Consider the following 20,596-nt stretch of genomic DNA (forward strand, 5'->3'; position numbering starts at 1 on the left):
AAGATCAGGAAAAAGACAAGGATGTCTACTCTCATCACTTTCATTCAACATAGTTTTATAAAAGGTCCTAGCCACAGCAATCAGACAAGAAAAAGAAATAAAAGGAATCCAAATTGGAACAGAAAAGTAAAACTGTCACTGTTTGCAGATGACATGATACTATATGTAGAAAATCCTAAAGACTCCATCAAAAAATTGTTAGAACTAATAAATGAACTTGTTTATTAATAAAGAGTATCTCCACTACCATATTAATTAGCTTTTACTGAGGGTTTCCTGTGTGCTGGGCTCTGTGCTCTGCACACACATTTACCATCATTAGCTACGACTTTTGCTGATGCTGTAGGTGAGGAAACTCAGAGGTTAAATCGCTTGTCCCCATCATGTGGCCTGGGCGGGCGTGTGACAGAGCTGAGATTCACGTCTGGGGCTTTCTGACTCCAGAGTCACATCCTAACCACCCTGTAACATGCCTCTTACCAGTGCCTGCTTACCAGTACCTGTGTGGGTTGGATCTGAAACCAGAGCAATGTCTAAAAGGCCAGGCCAAATGCCAAGGCTGCTTAATCCAGAGAGCTGCTGTGAGGGCAGCAAGGGCGTGAATCCTTCTTTCTGCAGGCCGGTGTGCAGTTCCCACCGATAGCACCATTCAGTGGTTCACCAAAGTTGAAAGAGTGTTCTGATGGGATAGATCATCCCTGAAAGGTTGCCCTTCTCTGGCAGGAGCCCACAGAAAACAGGGGCTGTGGGCTGACAGCCACAACTGCGATGGGGAAGTCACTGGGAGACGCTCAGAGGGTGGCCCCTAGGGCTGGGAGCCAGGCTGGAGTCCAGAGTCAGAATTGGGGAACTTTCAGATCATGGGAACCAGGGAGCGGGGAAACCAGGAGCACTTAGACGTGACTCAGCCAACAGCCTTATCCGTCTCCCAGGCAGCCCCAGTGTCGCATCCAGCGACTGTCCATGCCTAATTCTGAAACAATCAAATGAGTACTTGCTTAAGAAAGAAAATCTGGTAAAAGCGAGCAAGTGGAGAAGAGAAAATAAATCCTCTCAGCTCAGGACTGGGTGCCACGTTCGCCCCAGGAGCCTGTGGTCAGGGAAACCTGTGTCGGGGTAGATGTTCCAGATGGGACCCACCCGGCGTCCAATGCTGCGTCCCCTTGGGGCCACGCTGGGTCCTGCTGACTGTGGGCCACCGGGCACCCCGAGAGCAGCAGGAGAGAGCAGAGGCCTCCAGCACACACACTCAGCTCTTGCTCAGACCCTCGCCTGCTGTGTCATCTCGGCAAATGCCTTTTCTTTTCCTATGCTCCAGTTTCCTCCTCTGGACGAGGGGCATAATAAATTTGCCCGACGGGTCTAAGCATTTCACAGTGCCTGGTCTCACTACAGCTGGATTTCTCCTGGGCACAAGCCAGGCACCTGAGCTCCTCTCTCTCCTCTTCTTCACCCTGCAGAGTCTCTCATCAGAGTCTCTCATCAGAGCATGGTCCGGTGACAGGTGACTCAGAGCCACAATCTCCAGGGCTGCAGAGAAAGCACCCCCCCACGTGGGAAGCCCCAGCTCAGACAGGCCCAGTGGCACCCGGGAACCCCCAAGGGTTACCTTCTGGAGCCAGGTTCCCGCCCTGACTTCCCATGAGTTTTTCTGTGGCTCGATTTCTGTGGGAGCCCTCGTGGGCTAATCCTTGGTGCCAGGAAATGTTTTGATGAGGTCATGCGATTGCTCACCAGAAAATTACATCTGTCATTCCTGGTTCTCTGAGTCCTGCTTACTGCTCACAGGCTGCCCCAAGAAGCAAGAAGGATGACATCACCCACAGGCCCCGAGCTGTCCTTGGTAGACGCTGGTGTGACACCAGGTCACAGGACAGGGGCTGGTTCCCCTGCTCAGACCTGCCGCAAAACACAGGCCGGCCACAGGCCCGTGCAGATGTTCTTGTGTGTCCTAAAATATCATCGGTTTTTAAGTTCCACTGGCACATGAAAACCAGGCGTGTTCTCTATAGGGCGGCCAGGGGCTCTCAGCTCACGCTGCCTTGCTTCTGAGCTGCTCGTCACGCCACGTTCTGAGTCCCTTTTCAGCGGACTCCTGATCTCCCAAATGCCACCACCTTGCTCATCTCCTGCCCTCAGGCCTGGGCGCGGCCGCCCATGCCCTCTGGCTGCAGATCCATCCCTGAGGATAATTCCACTCTCCCTCCCTGCCCTCCCCTTCACTGCAATTCAGAGGCTTTCCAGCTGCTCACAGCCGTCTGTCTCCTAGGAAATCTCCCTTCCACCCCACAGTTGGGCATTTGCCCATCAGGCATTGACTAGGCAGGTCCTTCTGGAATTTTCTCCTTGGGGTGACCTGTTTCACTGCCTCAAGGCTGAGCAGGGCAGAGGGAGGGCCACGAGCAGCAGACCAGATCCAGAAACGCAGGCTCCACCCAGATTTGGTCACTAGGTCGAGCCCACAGTCCTCACCATCCATCATGGGGTCCCCCTGGAGGCAGTGGGGCTGCCGCATGATCACCCAGCCTGGCCTGAACCCCTTTTACGGATGGACTTCTTAGTAAGTAGGTTGCTGCTTTAAAGATACACAAGAGGCAGAGCTGCCACTTCTCTGCCCCGAGGGCTGCTGCAGGGATGAGGAAATGACGTGGCCCAGGAAGATGGGGAAAGCGGCCCTGGGCTCTCAGCACCAAAGAAATCAGGTGATTCCAGGGCCCGACCTGAGGCTGAGGCCAGAGCCAGGGGCGGGAAGGCTTCCCTGAAGGCCATTCTCTCAGCCCCTTCTGAGAGCCTCTCAGCCTCCCGGGATCCTGGGGGTCATCCTCCTGGTCTCCCCGGTCCTTCCTCTGAGTTCCTTCCGACAGAAGGCAGAGCGAAAGTGGGGAAAAGCCTGGACTGGACACAGGACACCTGGGCTCCAGTCTCACTTCCCAGGATGCTCATTCTCTCATCAAGCACTTGCTGAATACCTCATCTGGACCTGACAACGAGGGAGACCATTGACTGTAGTGTCTACACTGGGACCTTTGGGGAGAAAGAAGAGACACGATTAGTAATTACGCCGTGTAAACCAGGCCTTTTCCTGGCGCACAGGGCCATGTGTTCTGGGCCCGGAAAGCTCATTCAGACCTGTTTCCTGCCCTAAGGCTGACGCACTGTGGGCAGAAAGGCAGGTGAGGGGCTGGCTTGAGGAGTGATGTGTGGGGGAGGGTGGCTTTGACGGCAGAAGTGAGCTGACAGGGGCAGCGAGGAGGCCTGGCCGCAGGAACACACGGGGTGGGGGGGAGAGCAGCTTCGTGGGCACAGGGCTGGGTTTCCCAGTTGGTGGGGTGGGCGGTGAGGGGAGCTGCACACTTCCGGCAGGGGAAGTGCGCGAGGGGTGAGGGGCGTGCCATGCGCCCTCGGGATGCATCAGTGCCGCGGTGGTGGTTCCATGTGGACGAGAGCTAAGGTTGAGGCCATGGCTTGGTGAGGGGGGCTTACGGGCTTAGGAGTTCAGATTTAATTCTGTAGGAACAGGGATCATAGAACCACTGATTTAAGAACGAGGATAACGCGATGAAGCTGCTTCACCCGTTGCTTAATCTTCCTGGACTCAGGATCCTCGTCTGGAAAACGGTGTCTCACCCCCACTGAACCTGAGAACCACCAAGTGCAACTGGGAAACCCTCTGCAAAAAGGCGAAAGCACAATGCAGAAGGCCGTCCCATCCCTCACGCACAGCCCCAACCCAGTGTGGGGTGCAGAACATAACATAACGCAACAAGGCATAAATTGAGTATCAGGTTGGTCCCTCCCCTTGTGAGCAATAGGAGGTGGGTGTGCACTCAAGGGACCGCCTTTCTCGTCCTCAGGGCCTGCTTCTTCTCCCCTCACGTCTGTTGCTCTCCTGGTCTGCTGAGGAACAAGGCTGCTCTGGGAAATGGGGCACCAAGTCGTGTGTGAGGACCAGGGGTCAGAGGCCAGGGAAACTGTATGGACCCCACTCACTCACCCACACACACTTCTACACTATCCTCCTCTCAATTCCTCCAACACTCCAGGCAAAATCCTGCCTCAGGACCTTTGTACCTGCTCTTTTCCCTGCCAGCTAAGTGTCCACCCATGCTTGGCCCTCTCCTTTCCTCCAGGTTTTTACTAAAATGTCACTGTAGCAAGAGGCCTTTCTCCATCCCCCTATTTATGCTTCATCCTTTTTCATGCTTTTCTCCTAATCACTTACCAGCACCTAAGTATACTCAGTATATTGTTCACTTATCTCGCTTATGGTCTGTCTCCTCCGCTGTGATTTAAATGCCACGAAGGCAGGGATTCCTGTCTGTTTTGGTATCTGCTGTAACGGGTGCCCAGGAGAGGGAAGCAAGCAGTCCTAAGTACCGATGGAATAAACGAATGTCTCCTTTCTATTTTGGGCATAGGGTATCCAAACAAACCGCGGTATGAAGTCATGAAATCCACACGAAGGCTACACTTTCATTTTCTTTTATTCGTGGCACTAAAAGACCAACAGTAGAGACAGTGTGGTGTGAGAGCGATCGGCTGGATGCCCTGGCCGCCCTGGGGAAGGTGAGTGGCATTCATCAGACAACGCAGAGCAGTTTCCGTCCTACGTGACGCCCGGCTCTGGAATCGTGAAACATTCGAAGGATCCCGCCATATTTGTTGCTTCATGAAGACAGAAATTTTATTTCAGGAATTCCTCTTGATTTCTAGTAATCCCTTAAAGAGCTTTTTCTACAGCCGTAGTTGACCTCTAAGATAAATACCAGAGACTGGGTGCTGGGTGCTGTGAAAAGGCTGCCACATGATCCACAGAAGCCACTCACCTGCTGGGCAAAAGCACGGAGACCAAACCCACATTGTGAAATATCAGCACAATTTTGATCTGATCCGGCCAACATGCAGACAACCAGCATCCACGCTTCTGCCCCGCAGAGGATTTCTAAGGCTCCCAGGGCAGCCTCCGGGCTCCGTGCTCAGCCCTCAGTTGGGGAGGGCCGCGCTACATCACAGCCCGCTGGGAGACAGCAATCCAAGTGGGCACTGCCATCCACTCCAATGTCCTTCTGATCTCAGCCAACACCTCAGGAGAACTCAGACCTGCCATGTTCATACATCACGTTTGATTGTTATTCTGGGTGATCATGGTTGATTTTTAATAGCTTTAGTTGGTCAGATCATGGTCTGCCACCCTCCATGAGGTTTTCACCCCAAATGTTTGAGGAATAAGGATCCAATACTTTCATGACTCCGTGAAGTCACCTTTGAAAAAGCCTCCCAACTCTTTTTTCTTACATCAAGTAGCATATGACATTCAGACTGTTTCAATTGATTTATATACTTTCCCTAGAATTCAGAAAGATTTTCAACAACTAAATGGTTTTAACCATCTACATGTGGTAGAAGTCTCCAAGGTCCAAAATCGGTCTAAGGCATGATTCTTTCCACTTTGTCTATCAATGTAATTAAGTGTGTTGGGCTCCAGCGTTTATAGTCCCATTAACCTGCCAACAAGAACAGTTTATTGGCAACTTTAAATATTCAGAGGCAAATACATTTCCTTGGCACAAGCCGCGTGGCAGAGTGGCAGCCCCGTCCCTCTGAACCGTGATACAGACTGAAAGTCGACGAGGCGAGTTTTGGCCTGGAGACCAGGAAGCCGCCAGATCCCTGTGTCCCTTGCCAGGTGGTGCTCCTGAGTGGTGAGCAGCCTGCAGGGGGGTTTCTGCCACGATCGCATCTTGTTGCTGATTCACACGAGCAAGGGCACCTGCGGTGAAGAAAGAACCACAGTTAGTTACTCAGGGCATGCGGCGGAGCCCAGGGCGCGGGTATCCGGGTGCTGAGGACCTGTGTGCCAATCCCTCCTTGCAATATTCCTTTCCCAACACAGTGTTTACACTGTACCCATCAAACTTTCAGCCCCAAGGAGAAAACTCTCAGAAACACAAACAACATGCCTGAATGCTTTCAGTGACCGGCTACTGCCTTCAGGAAAGAACATCGGGAACTGTTGGAGGGTCTAAGATGTGTCTGCAGGCTCCTGTGCTTCTCCCCGAGCCGTCAGCTGGCCCCAGCCCTGGCCCTCTCTGAGCTCCCTCCCAGTCTCTGAGTCGGTTAGGGGTCCCTCTTCTGGGCTGGTCTCTGCATGTGGGGGTTTCTCCTCTGGGGATGCCCCTTTCCTGCTGGAAAACGAGGACTCCTTCTTCAAGAAGCGTTCAGACCATCTCTTGCCAAAAGGCATACCTGCTCAGTCCTGGGTGGGCAGATTCACTCGCCCCCTCGCGTTGTGGGTTACCTGGCCCGCTGTGGTCTCCCAGCAGCTGTGTCTCTCTCTGCTGGTGTGGGGACTCTGGGGCTGGAACCACGGCATCAATCCCCATCCCGTCCCCGGGAGCAGGACTTGCTGGGTGCCAGTGAGTGGGGGTGGCTCCAAGGGGCGACTGCAAACCCACACGTTCCCAGCCCACTCGATGCGTGAGCTCACCCTGCCACTCTGAGTCCAGCCCTGCACGCTCCTGGGATGCCCAACTGCAGAAAGTGTGACTGCAGGTGGTTAAGAATCTGCCTGCCAATGCAGGGAACACGGGTTCGAGCCCTGGCCCGGGAAGATCCCACATGCCGTGGAGCAACTCAGCCCGCGAGCCACACCTACTGAGCCTGTGTACCACAACTACTGAAGCCCGCGAGCCTAGAGCCCGTGCTCCACAACAAGAGAAGCCACCGCAATGAGAAGCCCGTGCACCGCAACGAAGAGTAGCCCCCGCTCGCCGCAACTAGAGAAAGCCTGCACACAGCAACAAAGACCCAACTCAGCCATAAATAAATAAATAAATAAATAAATAAATAAATAAATAAATAAATAAATAAATTTATCTGCAATTCTTTTTAAAAAAAAAGAAAAAAAAGAAAATGTGACTGCAGAATCTTGAAGGAAACAGTTCCATGCCTCTGAAGGCCAAGGTGAACAGCATTTTTAAGAAAAGCGGCAGATTCACGTGAAACCATGTGAAAGGATCACTGGATTTCTCACCGTGGTTCCCCCGAGTTCAGCACATTCTAGATGGAACAGTACTGGGAGCTGGGCATTCAGTCCCACTTTTCACTGTGTTATCAGAGCGAACATCCAAGGACCCAAGCGGATTTCTTGTAATGCCAACAACACACACCACCTGGAATATTTCCTGTGCACTTACAGTGTGTCAGGCACCATTTCAAGCCCTCCATGAGTCTCATCGCATTAAAACTTCAGCTCAACCCAATCACTGACGCATTATTGCCATTGTTATCACTGCGGGTACTGACTCCAATATAAAGATGCGAGAACCGGGGTGTAGAGGGCTGTCTCGGCCTGGGCCAAATACTAGTAAGTAGCAATCCCCAGCGGGCTCATGTGAGAAGAGAACATGGCCCCAGGCCATGACCACGATGGCAGGACTCCACCCGCTCGTTTCTTGCGAGCACACCGGCCCACCTCTCGCGAGCACACCGGCCCACCTCTCGCGAGCACACCGGCCCACCTCTCGCGAGCACACCGGCCCACCTCTCGCGAGCACACCGGCTCACCTCTCGCGAGCACACCGGCCCGTCTCTTACGAGCACACCGGCCCATCAGTGTCTCCTTGGCTGCAGGGGCGTCCACGCCAGCTGAGAAATGTAACGGGACGAGATGTGGAGTTTGGGGGCGTGGAGGGAGGAGACTGGACCTGCTGATTTGGATGGAGCCCATGGGACACACACGGTGGACGTCAAGGAGGGCACGGAAGATTCGTGTCCGACGCACAGGGCAGCTTAGGATGGAGGTGGGATTGGGGGCCAGTGGTCTGGATGGTGAAGGGTCTGCCTGGGGGAGTGAGGAGATTTGGAAGACAAGAGGTCTTGTCTTGCCAAGACAAGACTCTCTCCAGGGCCGCATGCAGCCTTGGGCAGAGGAGACTCAGAACGTGGCCAGAGGAGCAGGGCAAATGTGCAGTGCGCTTGCCGAGCTGCGGGGACAGTGCGTCCACGAGGATGCACGTGGTGACAGCAAACAGTGCAACGGGAACCAGGGGGCCCCAAGGGTGGGAAACACAGATGAGCTTATTTTTAAACGTTATGTTAGTTGCGTTTTCAATGGGTTTTTCTTCAAACTCTAGACACCTTTAGAAGTGAGACATCTCTAACTTCAAAACAAAGATTTTAATTGTCAGTTTGGAAAAGCACAGTCAGTTTGCCACAGAATGTCCAAGAAACAGGGAAAAGAGTGTGTGTGCTGGGCAGAGAAAAACAGATTGAGCCTGTTATTGGAAAATGCAGCCAGCATCCTGTTAACAGTACGTTTATCCCATTTCCTGCCCTTTGAAAAGGGTCAGGAGAATAAAGGGCGCTATTCTTGCATCCAAGGGCAGTAGCAGCATTGTGACCTTGACGAGGGTGGTTCTGAGAGTGGCCAGGAGGAGGCCGGTGGGGAAATGGAGCTGCACGAGTGGGCAGGACATCTAGAAGCTACAGTGCAGGGAAGCAAGGAGCTCGGCAGGGGTGGGGGCGGGTCCACGGGAGGGGGAGGGAGTTTTAAAATGTATCTTTACTGTTATTGTTTTAACAAATTAATTGATATAAAACTGCATGCATTTAAAGTGTAAAACTTGATATGTTTTGACATATATTTATTTTTAGATAAATATTTATTTATTTTTTGGTCTGGCTTTATGTTTGGCCTGGCTTCTTTCACTCAGCACAATTATTTTGTGATTCATCGATGTTGCTGCGTGGGTAGTAATTCATTGTACGGCTATACTGACTTTGCCTCTGGGCTGGGCGAGTCTCAGGGAGGGGGTGCCCCCTCCTTCCCCGGTAAATGGGGATGATGGGATTTGCACTACAGACCCGCCCGGTGAGGCTCGAGGTACACCTCATCGCTTTGTCACCAGCACCACCATCACTTCGTCTCATCCCAGCACCAGCGTCCTGGTGGCCGGGATGAGATGACAACTGAACGGAGGTTTGGGGGCGAGGCAGGAGACATCCTGCACATCTCGGTCACCTAAAGCCTGGCCCGACTGCGAGAAGCCACTTTCAGGAGGCGGTCCCAAGTTGCTAAGGTAAACTTCCCAGGACACAGAGGGGTAGTGGGTGGGACTGTGGCCCAGCGAGGGGAGCTACAGGGCAGGCGAGTGAAGGAAGCAGGGGCTGGACATCACCTGCTCTCCTGGCAGCGAGCCTGCTTCACACCAGCCTGGCAAACTGAGTGTCGCTGGTGCAGAAGACCCGGGCTGGGGGGTATTTGAATCCCTGGCTGGTTGAGACCTAGAAGGTGCTCTCATCACCACTAATAGCAACACGATGGCTGCATCCAGGTTGTAAAAGTTCTCAGTAAACTAAGAAAATATCTAGGAAGGAAAAGGAGAACTCCTAAACTTTGGTGTCAAGAAGGAAACTGAAGAAGGACAGCCTTAAAAAGCTCTGACTTGGACAATTCAACAAAGACAGCTTGGTGATGGAACTGGCCACAAGGTAGCATAAACCACACTGATGGCCATTAGTGTCAACCCAAGTTTAAAGCCACACTGGTAAGTGATCGCTACTTAAGTTGGGGCAGGGGAGCGTTCTGCTGCCCAGCACCCACTCACATGACCAGTGGACCCGCCCCGGGATGGGTGTGACCAAATTCAGGTGGGCAAGGAGGACAGAGGGCACCCCCCAGGGGAGGAGGGCGTGCTGCAAGGCACAGCTTGGAAGAAAAACACTGGAAGGGTTCCTGGCATCCCAAAGGTTTCAAGCTTCCTGAAAGATTCTTTCTTATTTTGGTTGGACAAGAAGAAAATCAATGAAGGAACAAAGCTTGCAGTTTGAGGCCAAGTCAGAAAGCTGTAAAAATATCCAAGTTTAATTTTGCTTCCTCACCTGCCAAGGAAAATGATGTTTGTACGGAAAAAGGTAAAATGAACAGTGGTGACAGAGGGCTGGTGTCCAGGGGAAGGAAAGATGTTGTCCGGGAGCAGCAGGGTTCTCTGTTTCAGGTCCCTTCTTTCCACCCAGACAGATGAGTTCCTGGGATGCTAACAGACTCCCAAGGGACCCAGCCATGCGGCTGTCAGCCAGCTTTGCAGAACGGGAGTGGGACCATTGGCAGAAGACTGGAGATGTCCGGAACTTATTCTCCAAAGGAAAAGATGGTGGTTTCTTCCAGTGTGAACTGGATTCTTGGCACGTTTATCACGATTATGAAATAGACGAGTTCTGAGCCCGGGGACCCCGAGTTGCACTCGGCCACTGGTCTGGAGAGCCAGGCGATATGGTCGCAAAGAATGGGCGCCCTCGCTCCCTTCCCCCAGAAGATAGTTACTGAGCACCCACTCTGTGTCTGGGGCTGTGCAAGGCGCTGGGACCTGCCGGAGCTCACCGTGTGGCAGGAGGACAAGCGTCACACAGGAGTTACACCGATCACTACTGAGATGAGGCTGCGATGTGGTTATGAGGGGAAATGAGGTGATGCCCTGGTGGGGAACCTCCTCCAGCCTGGGGGCCGGGGGAGACTTTCTGGGGGCTTGAGGTTAATCCAGGAACACGCAGGACGACTGGGAATTAGCTGGGAAGACTAGGAGGTGAAACGTTTTCCTTCCAGGCATAGGGAACCGCACCCATGCGGGCCCTGAGGGGGTCACTGCAGCGGTGACAGGCATCCCTGGGTTCCACCTGCAGGAGAAACAGGTCACCTGGAAGGTCTGTATAGGCAGGAGGGTCACAGGGCAGCAAAGACAGAGCTAACCTGTCTGTGCCTCTGAACTCTCCCAACTTCACTGAAACACATCAGAGGTCTACACGGTGCGCTGCCGAGCCCAGCACGGCCTAGAGTCGCTGCTGCTGGCTGACGGCTCTCACGAGCTAACCCCCAGCCACAGAACTCGGGCTTCTCTCGCCCACAAGGGAAGGTGCTCAGGCGTAGGAGAACAGACACTCACTGCTGCTGCTGCTTTTCTGTCCTGGCTCAGGGGCTCCCTGGGCTTTGACGGTGATGGTATCACACATCTGATCACTTCTCACAGGGTCTCCTGCCAAGGCCAAGCGCCAGGACACACGTGTGATCTGAATCAGTTCATTCCTGGGGTGGGAAAACGCACACCTGGGAGGGCCCAGCCGCAGCGTGCCCACCATGGGGCTTAATGAGGCATTTCCCAGAGGCGTCCGCCCGTGCCGGGCAGACGCGGAGGCTGGCTGGGCAGGGGCACCGACCTAGTTAAGGCCGGGACGAGGCCCTCAGGACATCTGTGCCCCACTTTCCCGTCTGTGCAACGGAAGCTGCAGACTCTCCGTCCAGGGAGGTCTGGACAGAGGAGATGCTCGCTCTCGGCCCTCCTTGGAGGAAAGCTAGGACACACGAGGAAAAGGTCTGGGGGCTTTCACCAGGTCTCTAACTTTGTGAGATGTCCCTAAGGCCAAGGACAAACCCCCAACCCCTTCTTTCTCTCCTGGCTGAGAGTCCCCCGGGGGGCACAGACAATGCTTCATTCATCTCTCCATCTCAAGCAGCTACTACAGTCCCTGGACCCTGGTGGGTTCTCAGGAAATGCTTGCGAAATGAATGGCTGGACGTGTGAATGTGTTAAATATAAACACGGATTAAAAGGGCACTTGGTGTCCATTCCAGGCCCTCTGAAACAATGCATTTAAAACAGACCGACAATGGCTGTCCAACGCACACAGTTTCACCATGAATAAGAATGCAGGATGTTTCCATATCTCTTCCCTCTTGCATCTGTAAAACTGATTTAGTTTGTTATAAAGCAGAAACTAACACACCATTGTAAAGCAATTATACTCCAATAAAGATGTTAAATACGTTAAAAAAAAAAAGAATGCAGGATGGAGTGGAAGGCAGAAGCGGATTTTGGGGTCCATTTGAGCCCTGCCCCCAGGAAGGGAGGGCAGTGCCCACTTCGGTAGGAACAGCAGGCAGAGCAGAGCTGAGGATGCCGTTATCTGGGGCTGGAGGGAAGACACAGAGCGGGCAACGTCCCTGACAACCGCAAACACAGAGGCGGGGCGTTCAATTCACACCGTGGAGGGAGGCAAACAGACTTCCAATCGCCTTGAAAAACGGCCAACTCACTTTTAAGGTGATGATTCCTCCTACATCAAATCGACCCTTTTGTCTTTATCATAAGCGGCATCATCACCGACGCAAAACGCGTGTTCAGGGAAGGGTGAGTAACTGTGCCCGCCTTAGCAGTGAGAGCCCCTCACCTCTGCCAGCGCTCCCGGGACGGCCGGACGCCCTACTTCTCCGGGAGGAGGACGCCTGGAGGACTCAGGCCCTGCAGCCCCTCACACCACCCGGGAGAGCCGGGAACAGCCCTCAGTCCAGGATGCTATCCTGGCTACAAGCATCCTGGAGCGTCACTGAACACCAAGGAGGAAGGAGACACTGCTCCTACTGAGAACCCACAGACAGTGCGGCCCACGCTGCTTGGATCCAGGAGTCCCGCACTTCGCTCACTTTCCTTGAGGTTACGCAACTTTAAAAGCCCAAAAGGTGAAAGAAAGCTAAAGAGGCAGAGCTCAAATGACTCGAGGTGTAAATGCTGCAACACACACCAAACTGCATCTGCTGCGAAGCCACAGAGACCTCCGTGGCCAGCGCCCCGCAGACAAGTGCTGCCTAACTAGACTCCTCAGAGAAGGTACAGTTGGCCCTGGTCACCTGGATCGCACGTGTGTCCCCTGGTGTCACAGGTCTGCTGTGCCACACCAATAGGGAGGGCAAGGCAGTCGAAAAGGAGGTCAGGTGCACACCTCCAGGAGGACAACCGCTGGTTCCAGTTGAGGCTGGCCCAGCGCACCTGGGTGTCCCTGATGGGGGCTGAGCTGAGGCTTCTGGGTGGACGGACTGTCCAGGTCCTGGCCTCCGAAGCCACATGTCCTTCGGCAGGTTTTACGTGGCCCTGAGATGCAGAGTGTGAGCAGGGGGAGAGGGGAGGGGGTCTGGGTCGCTGTGCAGAGCAGTGACACAGTCCTGTCACTCAGCCCTTAGGCCTCTAGGTAAGATGTGGTGCACTGGGGAGACAGAGGGACAGGGTCTCCCAGGTCACCCTCATCGTGCTCACTCAGGCCTGGCTCGCAACCCAGGGGCACCAAAACCCCAGACGCGCCAGACTCACTGCCTCACCCTTCCCAGGATGGGCAACGCAGGCCCCAACACCTAGATTAATCCAAGAAACAGTCCAAACGTGGGCTTTTTTTTTTTTTTTTAAACTTTGGGTTTATTTATTTATTTATTTATTTATTTTTGGCTGTGTTGGGTTCTTCGTTTCTGTGCGAGGGCTTTCTCTAGTTGCGGCGAGTGGGGGCCACTCTTCATCGCGGTGCGCGGGCCTCTCACTATTGCGGCCTCTCTTGTTGCGGAGCACAGGCTCCAGACGCGCAGGCTCAGTAATTGTGGCTCACGGGCCTAGTTGCTCCGCGGCATGTGGGATCTTCCCAGACCAGGGCTCGAACCCGTGTCCCCTGCATTGGCAGGCAGATTCTCAACCACTGCGCCACCAGGGAAGCCCAAACGTGGGCTTTTGACGGCCATGTAAAGCTGCTTCCACAAAGCTGAGATCAGGATGAGCAACGGCCTGGCCTCAGCACCCCCGGACCTTTCCTGTGGGCACTGCCAGGGCCGAGCTGCTCGCTGGGTGGATACACCCCCCCACCCCCGTCCGTGTCCCCACCCACTGGCCAGCAGGCCCCGCCTGGTCCCGGCCCTTCCTACCGCTGCCCTTGTGTTTCTCCCCACTTTCTTTCTCGTGGCACAGCTTCCTATGCTCTTTTGGACAGTTCCCAAACTTGTTTTGTAAAATTCTTTTCTGGAAGGCATGGGCACACGTTCTAAGAGAGAGAAAGCCTGAGGTTCAAGGTTGCAGTGGTGGCCCCTTCCCCGCTGTGCAAGCCCAGGCAGGCTTTGGTCTCTGGGCCCCTGCTCCACATGACCCCTGGGAGGTGGAGAGAGCAACAACTATTTGAAATGATCCAAAACCAGTCAATGAGATGACGTATGTGAGAAATGAGTACAGCCTTCATATAATTACAGTCAGCATGACTCAAACTGTATCAAAAGCTCAAATGACATGGATAACTATCTCAAACCTCAATGTAAAGTGACTTGATAAATACTAGAAAATTGCAGATTAGTAGGCTCAAACCCCTGAAAAATCTGACTCAGGATGTCGATGTCCTGTGGATCTCACTTCGAAACAGTGTTTTAGAGACTCAAAATCGTTCCCTCAGACCAGCCAGACCATCACAGTTGATAATCAGCTGTGTTGCTTTGGATTCTCTGAGAACGACCGGCACTTCCTTTCTTTCTCTTTTTCTTTTTTTTTAACTGAACTATAGTTGATTTACAATATTGTGTTAGTTTCAGGAGTACAGCAAAGTGATTCAGTTATATATGGATGTATGTATATCTATACTATACAGGTATTCTTTTTCAGATTCTTTTCCCCTATAGGGTATTACAAGATATTGAGTAGAGTTCCCTGGGCTATACAGTAGGTCCTTGTTGATTATCTATTTTATATATAGTAGTGTGTGTCTGTTAATCTCAAATTCCTAATTTATCCTCCCACCGACCTTTCCCCTTTGGTAACCATAAGTTTGTTTTCTATGTCAAGAGTCTGTTTCTGTTTCATAAGTTCATTTGTATCATTTTTTCAGATTCCACATATAGATGATATCATATGATATTTGTCTTTCTCTGTCTGATTTACTTCACTTAGTATGATCATCTCTAGGTCCATCCATGTTGCTGCAAATGGCATTATTTTGTTCTTTTTTATGGCTGAGTAATATTCCATTGTATATATGTACCACATCTTCTTTATCCATTCATCTGTCAGTGGACATTTAGGTTGTTTCCATGTCTTGGCTATTGTAAATAGTGTTGCAATGAACATTGGGGTGCATGTATCTTCTCGAATTAGAGTTTTCTCCAGATATATGCCCAGGAGAGGGATTGCAGGATTACATGGTAACTCTATTTTTAGTTTTTTAAGGAAACTCCATACTGTTCCCCATAGTGGCTGCACCAATTTACATTCCCGCCAACAGTGTAGGAGGCTTCCCTTTTCTTCACACCTTCTCCAGCTTTTATTATTTGTAGACTTTTGGATGATGGCCATTCTGACCGGTGGACAGGCACTTACTTTCAATTGATATTGCAATGTGCTTGGAGGAGAGAGGTTGTCTCAGGGTTGAATTCCAGAGCTCTCTTCATCAGAATCCACATGGTCCATTTATCAGGACACTTATTTAGCCATTCACCCCAATTTCTTCACCTTTCCCTCATTCTATGTAATAAAAGTTCTAAGTTCATAAATATATAAATTCTATAGAAATGAAAAAAAAGTAAAGAAAACCCAAAAGCCCTCAATAATTTTTAACTGCCCTCCCCGCCCCCCCCCCATCCAGAGGAGAGAGTGTGAAACTGGCTGCCATCCAGTGCCATGTGGTTAAGCACATTCTCTTTTTCCAGCATCCTGAGGCTGGGCTGTGCTTTCAGTGGTGAATTGCCCTCAGCATCCTCCTTACATGATGTCTTGGGTCCCTGTCGGGGCCACAGCACACAGCACAGATGCCTCTCCATCACACGGACACGTTCTGGGGCTGACCCGGGGGCCGTGGCCGTGGCCCCAGGAACGCTCCCAGTCAGTGGTGTTCAGACCGCTCCTGCCCAGGGTGGCACCACTGGGTGTCCCGGCTTCAGCGAGGACTACCTTCAGCCCCTAGGCTCCTGGGTGGGAAACCTTTTCAGCAAAGCCTGCCGCCCTCTGTGGAAGTGGCCCACTGGTCTCGTGGGCCACCTGCTCTCTTTCAGAGCAGTGCAGAGTGGGCATTCTGTGCCCAGACTGACCCCTGTCTGGGTCCAGCCCTATGTGAACAAGGGCAAGTTACTCAGGTTTTCTGAGCCTCATTCACTTTCTGTGTAAAATGAGGATAACCTTAGTACTGACCTCTTCAGGTACGTGTGATAACTTAAGCTTAGGATCTGGACATAATCTCTCAGAAAATAATACCTGTCACCACCTCCCTGTTATTAGCCTAACTCCTCCACCCACTAGAAACAGGCAGGGAGAGAGGGTCAGTCCATGCACAGAATCGTTTTGGAGTTAAAGGAGATCTCAAAATCCATCTGGCCCAAAGGCCCTTTCAAGTTGGGAATCTTACTTCGGACGCCACCAATTCCACTGCTTTCAGGGACTAGGGGGGCATAAATGTACAGACCAGCGTAAGACCAGATAGAGGAGAAGCTTTAGAAAAACCAGAAACGTGTGCTCTGCCCAAGGGACGTCAAATGCAATAATTTTCAAAACGTATGCTGGCAAAAGAAAAAAAAAATTACGAAAGAAAGAAGGAAAGGGAGAAAGATGAATTAATCAACCAATTACGCTGTCGCCTGGAACCGCGCCGAAGGCCATGAGTGAGGTGCAGGCCCTTCAGGATGCATCACAGGTGGCCGTCCTGGATCAGAGGCAGCCGCGGGTGGTGGAAACGCGCTCAGGGGTTAGGAGTGCCCTGGAGCCCTCCCTGCATCAAGGGAGCGAGCTCGGCAGCGACTTCCCACCACGCTGAGCGTGCGTCTGCCCAGGGGCATTCGTCTCCCGTCCTCCTCTCGCCCACAGGAGCGCGCACGCGCAGTCACGCATCCTCACCTTTCTCAACTTCGCGGCCCCTGTGCCCGAGCGGATGGCGTCCATCAAGGCCTGCCTGGCGTCCACTGGGTTGCTGAGGGGGCCCGCGCTGGACCTGGACGCCGTCCGGGATGCGGTGGGAGCCTGGGTGACTGGAGGGGGCGGGGGCGGCGCCGGCGGCAGGGCGGGTGCCGACTGGATCCCAAGGTCTTCCAGCCCCGGGGGTTCTGCCCCACGTGCAGACACCACGGCACCGCGGAGGCTCTGGAGCTCCTCAGAGGCGGAGGACGTCACCTAGCAACGAGACGGTTAAATGACAGTGTCCCAAAGGCCCTTTCCAAGAGGTGGCACAGGGTATCTGATCGTGCAGCCAGCCCAGGGGGCGTGTCTGCTCCCCATCCCTGGGCTTTCCTGGGGGCTGGGGGGGGGCGGTGGCAGTGACTGATGGCAGGGGGCAGGGCTGTCAGTCTGGCCCTACTGAGACCCCTGCCCTCCTGCCTCATCGTGGCGTGTCTGGACAGACCCCAAGGCCACACACCAACGACCAACCGATGGGGATGACCCCTCCTCCAAACACGGAAGGGAAGGTGTCCGTTCCGCTTTCCCTTGGATTCTGGCTCTGGAAGCTGGATGACCCTCTGTCCCCGAGCTCCAGTACAGGTGGTCCTGCAGCTGTGCCAGACCAGCAACTCCATCCCTGAGCTGAGACGCTGCCGCCTCCCACTGCTGGGTGATCTAAGCCCTGAAGCCAGGCTCAGGGTCCCCGGAATTTGGGGAAGTGCACAGATATGCAGGGAGGACTTACACGTTTGGGAGAGGGAGGGAGAGTTTCTGTGCAGGGGCCGCCCCTCAGTGCCTCTCCTGCGGTTGCTGTTGCAGCATCCCTGTGACCACTGGGGTGGGGGGCAGCTGTGGAGGCCCCTCTTACCTTCCTCAGGCTGCAGGTGCCACTGTGCCCACGGATGGCTGTCAGCAGGGCTGAGCGCTCGCTGTCTGCCTCTGTGTAGGATGGTTTCTTCGGACCTCCCTCTGAGCCGGGTTCTGGAGTCTAGAATATTTATTAACGATGTCAACACGTGTCACTCAGGAGATGGGGGAACGCTGACTACAAGGGAGTGCAAGAGAAAACCCATAGTTATCAGCTCAGACCTACAGGGTCAGTTTCACAGTCTCTGTCTGTTAGAAGGTAAAATTATCAGGTTGGGATTCTGGATTGACCTTACACTGTACAAAAATCAAAGGTTATATATTTGGGGTAGCACAGGATGATCGCTCCTGAATGTCATATCCCTCCTGTTACTGGTCCTAGCTTTCCTGAGCAGATATGTGTCTTTAAGTCCTGCAGCCCTGGATGAGAGGCCTGGGTCCCCACTAGCTGGCAGGGTGACCCCCCGTTTTCTCAATGGCAAAATGGAGGACACAGTTCCCAATCATCAGTGTTGGTGTAGCTATTAAATAACATTTGCAAGATGATAAATGCCTATATGGGGGCAGGTGTGGTAAAACTGTCCCCTAGGTTACTGGAGAATGACAGCCCACCACTGCTGAAAATGCAGGGCGATCGGGAGCAGGGGCCCAGCCTGACCCTCCATTTACCCCTCCAGGCTCAAGGACCAGTTATGGATGATCCCCTTCTGCCCCACCCCCCCTCCTCTCCACTCCCCTGCGACCAGGTAAGGACTATGTATTGGCGACATCTTTCCCCAGGGCAGTCAAGAGCCTTAAAGGCAGTGTGGACAAGCCCAAACCCATCAGTTTTGGCCCCTTAATGGTTCTATTCAAACAACTCTGTAGGCAAGGAGACAGAAATCCAGGTAAAATTAAACCTGTGCCTTCACCGCATCCCTAGCCCGGCTTTCCTTCCTCCGATGCCACCTTAAAGTCTGTGTCTGGGTGGGTGTGGGGAAGGGCCCATCCCTGAGGCAGGAGCCCGCTGATGACTTCACCTTGCGAAGCCTGTCCTTCCCTCCCGCCGAGTGGATGGCTTCCATCAGGGCGGTGTGCAGGGATGTGTCTTTCGGGGCTGGCCTCTGGACCACAGGTCTGAATTTCTTCTTTGGCCCAAAGATACTGGCTGGCAGGGTACCATCGGCTTCAGGTACATCTGTGCTTAACAAACCCGGCTTCTCCTCCCATTCTGGGGGCTCCCGTCCAGCGTGGCTGTTTGTTTCAGACACTCTCGGAGAGTGAGGAGGCTCTGTGTGGACGGAGACCCACCTGGAGCCATTCACCAGGGCACTGCCTGTAGTGTGACCGCCTCCTGAGCCGGGGGGAGGGGGACTCGTGCCGGCCGGCTGGCACTTGGGATCAGATGCCGAGCTGGTCCTGTGGTTCCTTGGGCTTTGCTTTCCGCTGAGACCACAGCTCTGTCCCACAGAAGCCTGACCCGTCTGGGCAGCTGTGATTAGTGGTCCATGGGAAGTTCTGTGGATGCCAGTGGGACCGTCTTGAGTACATAGCTTCCCATAAGGGCTGCTGATTTGCCCTCCGGGATGGGCTCCTGCTGCAGATTCGTCCCCATGGTGACGCACGCCTGTCTCTGGGTACAGGCTGGGGGTGGTACCATCCTTCGTCATGGGAGGTCGTCCAGTTGGCTCTGGCGCTCTGCCTTCACATGTCTTCTGGGCATTATCAGGCTTACTCCCCACGTCAGTGTGGACTTTCGGGGTCCCTATCCGCTTGGCAATGGCAGAGGCCACGTACTGGCTGGATGTTCTTCTCTGAGGTTTGAGAAACGGGACTTCTGCGGGGTTAGCTGCTGGCACTTTCAGGGGACAAGCAGCTGCTGGGAGTGGCCAGCTTCTGCCCTCCTCCCGAGGTCTCCCATCTTCTGGGTGGGGGGACAGGGGCCGGGGCAATGTCGCTTTGGGGTCTGGGGAAGTGGGCTCCGCTCTGAGTCTGCTTTCTTGAGGTTGTGGATTCGTGGGCGTGGTGGGGGTAGAGGTCCTCTTGGCCCCCTCTGTGGGCCGGCCAGAGTGTTTTTCTATAGAGTTGGTCCTCCAGAATTCTTTGACTTTTCCAATGGGCGGGGCTTCTGCTTCCAGAGTGGGCGACGTCGGGACGATGGTCCTGCCGGCATTCGTGTGGGGACTCACCAGGTTCCCTAGCTCGTCGATCTTGATGGCACCCATGGAGAGAGATGCTCCCCGGTCGTAACATTTCATCTCTGACTTTGGAGGGACGATTTTGTACGTTGTGAGGCCATATTTAAGCCCGTAACTCCCCCCTGGGTGTTGGCCTCGATACCACGGAGGTGGGGTCCAGACGTCATTTTTATCATCTCCTTCCTCTTCCTTCCCTGGCTGCGTGCTCACCCGCCTGGTGCCCAGGGTCCTCCTGCCATGAGCAGAGCTGGGCGCCTTGCCTTCCTCCTTCGCGTTCAGGTCGTGCGTGTGAAGCGTTGAAGCAGAAGTTGCCTTGGGCGCCATTTTACTGGGAGTCACATCCTTCCAGGTGTTGGTCGAGGCCACTCTGATTTCTCTCCCAGGGTCCTGGGAAGGAGCGGGTGAGCCAGGCCCCGCCGCCCTCCTCTGCCCGTGCTGCTGGCTGTGCTCGGCCTGGCACGGCGGCAGCCGGGCCTTCTTGCTGGCGGTGCTCCCAGCGTCGAAAGAGCCAGCGTTGTTGTTTCTGTTGGAAAATGCCCCCGAGTCCACGGGATCGTCGAGAACCTCCCCTATGAATGTCACCGGGATTGCCTCGGTATCGCCGTCGGGGATGACGGTGCCTTGCGGGCAGCGACCGGACATGCTGTGTACGCAGTTGGTGAGGAAGCTCGAGTCGGTTTCATAGCTTTCTTCGATTTCTGCAAAGAAGCACAACACAGGTCACAGGTGGGCACCGCTCGGACGACTCCTACGCCCCTTATTCAGTGAAATTGCACTCCGACTTTGATTTCTCTGGGGTGCCTTTGGTGTAAGTTATTTAAAGTGTCATTTTGGGTTGTCATC

The 20,596-nt window shown here is 53.7% G+C and overlaps 1 protein-coding gene across 14 annotated transcripts in view; it reads right to left on the reverse strand.

The window, feature by feature from the left end:
* Positions 1-4,466: 4,466 nt before the first annotated feature.
* The window catches only part of COBL (cordon-bleu WH2 repeat protein), a 273,659-nt gene continuing 257,529 nt past the window's right edge, over positions 4,467-20,596 (reverse strand). For all 14 annotated transcript variants that reach the window (XM_082399294.1, XM_082399296.1, XM_082399286.1 and 11 more), the window contains 4 exons: positions 18,596-20,451; positions 17,578-17,697; positions 16,671-16,943; positions 4,467-5,770 (listed from right to left, as the gene is read on the reverse strand). In XM_082399294.1, the coding sequence (XP_082255420.1) occupies positions 5,753-5,770; positions 16,671-16,943; positions 17,578-17,697; positions 18,596-20,451 (2,267 nt within the window). In that variant the 3' untranslated portion in view covers positions 4,467-5,752. The remainder of the gene's footprint in view (positions 5,771-16,670; positions 16,944-17,577; positions 17,698-18,595; positions 20,452-20,596) is intronic.

The sequence above is a fragment of the Balaenoptera borealis genome (genome assembly GCF_965194805.1).
Source record: "Balaenoptera borealis genome assembly, chromosome: 7".
Taxonomy (NCBI): Eukaryota; Metazoa; Chordata; class Mammalia; order Artiodactyla; family Balaenopteridae; genus Balaenoptera; species Balaenoptera borealis.